The sequence below is a fragment of the Zingiber officinale genome, chromosome 4A (assembly GCF_018446385.1).
Source record: "Zingiber officinale cultivar Zhangliang chromosome 4A, Zo_v1.1, whole genome shotgun sequence".
NCBI lineage: Eukaryota > Viridiplantae > Streptophyta > Magnoliopsida > Zingiberales > Zingiberaceae > Zingiber > Zingiber officinale.
In genome coordinates this window covers 157,006,889-157,015,501 of record NC_055992.1, presented here as the reverse complement: position 1 = coordinate 157,015,501, position 8,613 = coordinate 157,006,889, and the positions used below count along the sequence as shown (strand labels likewise).

Sequence of the window (8,613 nt, the reverse complement as noted above, 5' to 3'; positions counted from 1 at the left end):
GAAACTCATTCATATTTAAGAAAAGGTTCATTATTTCTAAATAAATTTCCTCATCTCAACTTAAAATTCATGCACAAGAAGAAGAAAAATAAAGGGTAAAGGCTAACAACCTAAGCGTAGATTCCTAACTTGTGCCTTAAAACTCTTTAACACTCACTATTCTTATTTACAAGCCTCTTACAGAAATCCTAATGGTCGGGACGGAGTGTCCACATAGAGCTCTCTTTATTCTTTGTCTCACCAAAACAAACTAATTATTAGTTTGAGAACTATCTTAGGCTTCACAAACAAGTTTTTACCTTAAGAAGTGTTCCAATATCAGCTTTTTATAAAAGCACAAGGTGCACATCAAGTTCCACGCCTTTGTAGTTAGTATAGATCTCTAATTAGGATTAACAACACAAGAATAATTGCATCTCAAACAAAAACAAACAATCTTATCTTAACATGAAACAAGTTGCATGTGGCGACTCAAGGAGAGGCAGTGATGGTTCAAGACTCAAGAGTGTAGGATCAAGGGCACGGCTCATTAAACTGCCTAAATAAACATAGTAAATCATGTTTCATAACATAAAAATAAGCAACTTAACTCAAATATCTTGCTGCAAGTTTGAAGGTTATAATTCTCTAGGTAAACAAGATTTATCCTAGTTACTTTTTTTGTTCATAAAAAATTTACATCTAAATCCAAAATATAGATGTTTGGTATCATACTTGTGTTTAACTAATTCAACAAGGTTGGTATCATCTAATGTGGCAAAAGGTGATTCGCTCACTCCAAGCGTCCCTGCCAACCCGTCTCTAGGCTAATACGAAAGAGGTAAATCACGGGTGGCTACTAGCCATTAGTACAGGTGGCCAAGGCATAGTGAAAAGCATGCTCGAACACGCCGAGTTTCGACTCAAGTTTGGTATCATCTAAGGACTTGCTAGAATTGTAAATCAAACACAGATCATCTGTCATAACTTCTCGCATAAGACTATTATCAAACATCAAAATTATGTGATCAACCTAACCACAATGACCCAAAATTATTCAACATTAGTTCGACAAGAGTTATTTAACAGCAATTCTCTTAATTATAATATAATAAAAGTTCGATCTCAATTTTCTCTGCCCAATGTATTTTTCTTGCAAATGTCCAACACCCACTACATAGTGATGGACCAACGAATGACCACAATCCTCGTGTTCCTCTCAGAAACAACCAAATGTTGATTGAGTTCTCTCTTTCTCTCTGATCTTCCAAGTGTTCGTCTAATCTACTAGAAAATTTTGAACTTTATATCGGCCAAGCAATCCTTCCTAATGGTTTCCACTTCCATTGTATCATATCTCTTTCATTTTTTGCAAGTAGATTACTAAAATGATAAGGTAGTATCCACCTGACATGTTATTTGGATGGCTCAAAGATAATGGTACAATTTATGATTTACAATTCTCATCCTTATCAATAATTTATTATATATCAGCAAAGATCTCTAGGATTACCTTAGTATAGTAGTGAAATAGGAAAGATAACAGAGTTTGTTTCTAAGATAACTCAATGTTGAGGCCCTCAACATTTGAACACAAGTATTCCTATCATCATTAGTTTGTTTTACTAATTTTGCTTATGTAATAGCCAAATAACATCAAAAATAATAAAATTATTAGTTTATCTATGTTTGAAAAATATTTAGATACAAACCGGACTAGCCAAGGTTTCTCCAAGCATGCAAGCTTAGACAACATAGAATGTTGAATCAAAAAGATCCAATCCAACTGACGTTACAAGTGCATCAAATATTTGACAAGTATAGCTTCGAAAATGTTTGCACCTGTATGCAATACAAATATATAGAACGGAGAATCCAGAACAGATATGCTGCAGCCGTTTCTCGCATCAGATTCCTACAAAACCAAAATGGCAACAGTCAAGTTATTGTTCCAACAGACACAGTGAGCATGTATCCCAGTAATTGTAATATTTAATTGCTGCTTCGTGGAATGAGTAGAAGATCAACAAAAACTAGAGCCTAGAGCATACAGTATCCAAAGCAAATATGCATAACATGGTGAAAGTACATATTTTGCTTCGGCATGAATGGCCTATGAAAATAATTCGGCTTAAAGCTTGATCATTTGCTAGAGTTTCAAGCTTTGTTACACAGTTAACACTAATGTGTTCTATTTGTTGTTTTCTAAGGAGCATATACACTGTGCCTTGCCGGACACTTGGATTATAGATTTGTTGCATGGTTTGAGAAGTTCATCAGATCATGTCTATACTCAGTGGATTTTCTAGAATGGAAAGGGAGGAGATGGTAGAAAAGGTAACGAAGTAATGTGTAACTTGGTCAGTCTTCTCCCTGCTTCCCACCTCTGGCCTACACCTCCAAATTTCACAACAAAATAAAGCCAGCCTTAGCATTCATGCTTTCATTAAAGCTGGAGAAGGGTCACTCTGTATTACTAAGACAACACCACAATCTACTTCAAGTTACTATGGCTCATAAATTTGTATACATTGTTAGTGAAGTGATCAAATAAGAAAGCATTGCCAGATCAAATTCACGTCAAATTCATGAATTGTCTCGTTCATCAGCAACCAAAATCCTATAGTTTTCAGCTCACACATGATAACAATGACATGTGGTTAATTTCATAAAAGAAAAAAGGTCATGCAAGCACACCTAAAAGCTCATACATACACCTGGTAAGTCTACATAATGGCTATATATATGTCAGATTAGATGTGTTAGGATTAAGGTTCAAAAGTGTTATATGTAATTGGTATCTCGTGATAATAAGATTAATATGAAACATTATTTTGATCCCAAGTATCTGAACCGAATAAGTAACAAATCTTACCTCCACATTATATACAATCACGATTTGGTTTAGGCTGCCCCCACGGGTATAGTTGAGGTGGTAAGTGGATGGAGGTTTGCCAATTGATGTCGAGGGATCGAACCTTGGGACTGGCGGGGTGTAAATCCCTACATCCCGTATAACTCACTCTCTCATCCACTTGCCTCCTCAATTACAATAATTTACCTCCTCCATATTGATTCTGGGACGGGCTGGCGGGAGCGAGCGCTTCGCCTTTTATTTGCCACAATCTAGTTTAGGTTTCCATATAAAGTAACATCATTGGTCTTAATTATGAGTTATAAAGTCACCTCAATATCAAAGATCTTCTGATCTAGCATTCATCTATGTAAACTATTGTTTTCTAGATCATGCCACCGTAAGATTAATTATTTTAACACGGCAAAACATGGTAAAAAGTAGCAAAATTAACTTGTACAATATACTAAACAATTCCAAGTGCTATATACACACATTAAATTGTTAATCACGAATATAAATTTAAGCTTACAGGTTGCTACTAGTTTTAAATAGAAATATTATTAGAAATAAAATAAAATATTTACTTTATTTAAACTTCATACTAAATATTACGACAAACGAAATTTTTGATATACTGAATTTTTGGCATGTATTTAATAAACTTCCAAAGCATGCCAATGTGGTCCCAAGTCAGGATGAAAAAGGGTGAGGGTTGTGCATTAAGTTGTCAGCCAAATATTCAATGATAGACTATTGTGTTAATGCTAGATTGTTCTCTAGAAGTAGCTCGTTATAGGGTAACGTTTTTGACAAAGACCACTACATCTCCATGAAAATTTAGATATATATTAAATATGCAAAAACTCACACACTATAGGTTAGATAAGAACAAATACTATCTGAAAACTAATTGTCTTAGATTTGGAATATGAAACCTAGCAAAGCTCACTAGTAAAGCAATGAAAGTAGTAGATACGATGATTAAGAGAAGAATTAATATTTTATGTGTATAAGAGACAAAATGGACAGGAGAGCAGACAAAGATGATAGAGAATTCGAATTTTAAGTTATAATCCACAAGAAAGACTGAAACAAGAAATGAAATAAGTATTGTAGTAGATAGTTCACAAAAGAATAAAGTAGCAAGAGTAATTAAAAAGGGAGATAGGATTATAACACTCATGATAATAATAGCAAAAGAAACTATTAATGTAATTAGTGTATATGTGATAACGAGCATTTCAACACACTATTTTGGCTCTTATACTTAGCATTTATACCTTCTCGTATGCTTAATTTTGTGTTTATATTATGTTTTGCGAGTAGGAACATATTTTGGACTTAATTGTAATTTTCCTACAATTATGATGTTATTTCTTATATCTTAGATTTTGAATTTGGTATTGTAGGAAATCCAAAGAGCCATAGATCCAAGTCGAGTCGGACCAAGTTCGCCTTAATTTGAAGATCAAACATGGGAGATTAGCTGAAATTAATCTCATCTATTGATGTGAAGATGGAGCAATCCGGACTCTCTATTCAGATCTGAGCGATCTTAGGCCTTCATCAAAATCTGGGTTAATCTAGACCATTCTTGCAAAGGAACATAATTCAACCGTTTGATTTAGATCTGATCAAGCTATCATCCAGATTTAATCTCAACCACTCTTCCAGATCTGAAGTAATCAGAGGTGTTGCGTTTGATTCAATCTGAGCCACACATACACTCAAATCAAGGGCCAGAAATTAGAGATTAAAGAAGAAGAAAAAGGAGGTGGATCCTTCTTTAGAAAATCTTCGCTCCTCACACCCAACGCTGCCTAAGCTTCTCCACCTCCCTCGCCAACAGCCGGTGGCCACCTTCCATCTCAATCCACCGCCAGCCATACCACCATCCCTCTTCTCCATTTCCCTCTCCGGTCGATCCTCCCTTTCTTCCATCCGACACCTTTCTTCCACAAGCCGACGCCAACACAGAAGGATCTCACGCATCTTGATCCTCCCCCACCTCATCTGACGCCAATCCCTCTCACACAGACATCTTTTCTCACGGAACGCAGAGGACAGAATGCCAGATTCATTCTGCATCTTCCCGATTCTGCTCCCAGACACCAACCTCTCTTCCCCTTCTCCAGCACATCCCTTCGTCAAGCAACTCACGAGAAAAGCCCACTCTATCATCTGGTAGCCCTTCTCTTCGGGTTAGAAAAGGAGGATTCCTGAAAGCCCCCTTTCCTCTTCGGGTTAGAAGGGGAAGGTCTGATCTCCTCCACAACCGCCGTCATCCATCCGACGATTGAGGGAGAAGCTCCATTCATCCACGCACACTTGGTTGACTTCTTTATGTGTAGTTGTGTCTTCTTGTTGGGTTGTTTCTTATGTGTGATTGATCATTAGTGTGTTAACTTGTATTGAACTTGACCTCCCATGTTTAGATTGCACACACACTTTGCTATTTGATTCATGCCTACAATGTGTTTGATAAATTGTCTCTTCCATTAGATAGATTTTAGTTTTACAATTTCTTTAGCTTAGATTCTTGCAATGTTTTGTTAGTTTGATTGCTTTATGTTCTCTTATGGTTGTCTTTCGTTTTGATGCAATTAACATAGGCTAGGTTTCATTGATGCTCTATTTCTTGCAATTAAGTTAGATTAGGTTAGGTTTCATCGATGCTTTATTTCTTTAGATGCTTATTTTATGTTGCTTTTCATTTCCTTGCCATCATAGTTTAAGTTAGGCTAGGTTTCATTTACTCACATTGTCTTTCATTTATTAGGATTAGATTTCACTACATGCATTGCTATTTTATTTTGTAGTCTTAGCACTCAACCCAAACCCCCCATTTTCATATCAAAAACCCAAACGCAATAACATTCAATCCTAAGTTTATCATCCTATCGTTACATTTGTTGGGAGACGATCCCAGTCATCCCTATGCTACTTTAGCGTAGAAAGGGTTTGGTAATTTGCATATAATTTGATACACCCATAGTATGACATACAGGTGCTCCTATCGATATGCACAAAGTAGGATTAAATGAAGTCATCAAATTTAGTATTTTTGCACCTCAAGTAGGATCAAAAAGAAAAAAATTTGAGGGGTTTGAGTTAGAAAGTTTAAAAAAAATCAGAGAATTCTTTTTCTATGTTTTTTAACAATTGCAAAGATATCTATCAGACTACCATGAAAATGGATTGGAAAATTGACCATGTTGACAGCTTTTGAATGAAAGGGAAAGAGAACTGGTTAGTAGGCTAATGAAGTATATATAGTCTGAAATCGGCACCAAAAAAGTGGGAAAAAAAAAGAACTTTCAATGAAAAAACAAATGGCAAATAAGATAATAGTAACACTATTTTGATAAATGTGATAGTTAGCTAATAGTAAATAATTATGTATATAAGATTGAGATATTAAAAAAATATAAGCAAGTCAATTACCGGATAGATTTGGACTAGATCAGAATCTTGGATACCACTGGTTCAAGAGAACACCGGGAGAATATGACTATCACCAGAGGCATATATATATAAAAGGCGCTTCAAGATATGGTTGAGGCTAAAGTAGATAGTATTCAACTTATCGTTTCACTCAGTTGCAAGTAATGTCCTTAACGTAATTATATGAAAAGATAAATATTCTCTCTTGTGCTTACAGGGCACGCAACAGTATGCCTAAAATTAGAAATTTGATATTTTCCACATTACAGGGTACGCAATGTTATCAGCAGATTTCTGTTAAATTCCAATAGAGGAATTGGTCCTAGAGATACCTCAAAGGTATGTCAAGCTAACAACAATGTACACACATAAATATGGCTTGAGATTGACACAAAATGATCACATTTGGAAACATGATTATAGCTTCAAGAGGAACTTGGCACGGTTATAATTGCACTCTTTGTTTTGGAAGTAGAAATTTGGCCACCACAGATGCTTCAAAAGAATTGAGAAGGTTGAAGAGATTTTCCAGAAAAAAACTCCAAGTTCAGCAAGAAATTTCACCTTCCATGTTCGATCAGAATTCAGAACACATTAACAGAAATTATTATTGGATCTGACTATGCTCTATCTGAAAGAGTCATATAGAGTTCAATGTCAATGATTTTTAGATTATTACTTTTGTTATTGTTTCTGTACTCTATAAATCCACCCACCATATTCAAATTTTTCTTTCCTTGGCTCATGGTTTCTACTGTGTTTGGAATTTTGATTTCTAATTGGTTATTTGGCATAATGTTTCATTTTCCAGTACAAAGGAGATAGACTTAATAAACACATTGCTATGTATACAATTGTCTCCTTAATATCATGAGTTAATTGGTATTAACAAATTTCTATAGAAGCATCTGACAACAACAGAGCGGTACCAGAGCAGCTAACCTAAACAGGGGAGCTCACCGAGGATTTTCTAATCGACAAAAGGTTCATAATTTGATAAGATCTTCAAATGTCCAAATCAAAATGATAGGCCATTGAATACTAATTAATTCTGGTATCATTGTTATAATTACAGGTGTATTAACTCCTACAATCAAACTAATTATTTTAATCCTAATATTGTCATTTATCTATAAAAAGAGTTTAAAAGAAAACTGATATCAGTCAGCCAAGTAAAGATTATGAAATGTCAGTAACATCTGAAGCTCAAGATTGCAGTAACAAATAGAAAGAAAGACGACTAACAAACTTACCTCTTTATTGGATAATTAAACCGTTCCTAAATTATCTGTACTCGAACTTTGGAGGTGGTGTGCTTGGTGTGTCAAAGCTCTCCAACACCTCTGCCTTGCTGCCTCCTCTTTTTGAATCGTTTTCTTCCTGCTTTTTACCACCGCCAAAAAACCCTCCAAACCAGCTTGACGAAGATGAAGAGGAAGACGAAGTGCTGTCAGAGGAATCAAGTTGGAAGGGCACGTGCTGTAACCCCGAAGCAGGGGCATTATACGGGATAACTGAAGCAATGTTAGGAGGGGTAACTGGGACATTGGGATCCTCCAAGGGAGGCAGGTTCTGTGGGACACTGAGAACGCGATTGAGCATTATGCCGGCGCCCTCGATGAGAGCGAGTAGGATGCCACCGAAGAGAGCAGACCGAGCGGCAGGACCTGCACCCTGGCGCATCTGGAGGAACCCTCCAGTGGCGGCTCCCGCAAGGATCGAGTTCCAGGGGTCCTCCTTCTGGCGGAGATAGACCATTGAACAATCGAAGGTGGAGAAGAGGCCGCCCCAGACGGCAAAGCTGCCCCCGACTCGGGGGGCGTTCATGCGGACGGCCTGGACGCCTCCGGTGAGGCGCTCTCCGTTGGGGGAGTTGTAGAGGCCCTTGATGAAGTGGAAGGCGGAGCCACCGACCGCACCCATGCCGAACGCACCGCCGACATCGTCCAGAATACGGTCGGGGCAGGGCTCTCGCGATGTCTCCGGCGTGCCCATCGCCTGCTTCGCACGGCTCCTCGACAACGGAGAAGAAACCCTAAAACTGCGTTTCGGTGCCGCCGCAGCACGGTCGCGCAACGAGAAAGGACCGAACGATTACCAGCGCAAAGACTTAAATCGCGCAAGCCGCCCATTAGATGCGGCTGGTCTGGTTTGAATCGTGGTTCGGTTCGTCATTTAATTAAATGATATATGTAATAAAAATTTATTAAAAATTTCGTTATACCTCCACGCAAATCCACCGATATAACATTGGAATGATCAGTCCGACCTAATAAATTTTTTTAAATTTTCTACTGACCAATCTAAATTTTATCCTACTATCCAAAGTCCAA

The 8,613-nt window shown here is 37.3% G+C and overlaps 1 protein-coding gene across 1 annotated transcript; it reads right to left on the bottom strand.

Moving 5' to 3' along the window:
* Positions 1-1,642: 1,642 nt before the first annotated feature.
* Positions 1,643-8,383, bottom strand: LOC121971844 (mitochondrial import inner membrane translocase subunit TIM17-2-like). Its single transcript, XM_042523310.1, has 2 exons — positions 7,534-8,383; positions 1,643-1,894 (listed from the first exon to the last, which is right to left on the bottom strand). Exon 1 carries the CDS (start codon positions 8,273-8,275, stop codon positions 7,565-7,567), a length of 711 nt encoding a protein of 236 aa, XP_042379244.1. The 5' UTR covers positions 8,276-8,383; the 3' UTR covers positions 1,643-1,894; positions 7,534-7,564.
* Positions 8,384-8,613: the final 230 nt, after the last annotated feature.

Bases quoted from the DNA above. Each gene is read 5' to 3' on its own strand.
- LOC121971844 (XM_042523310.1), bottom strand. From the start codon at position 8,275: ATGGGCACGCCGGAGACATCGCGAGAGCCCTGCCCCGACCGTATTCTG.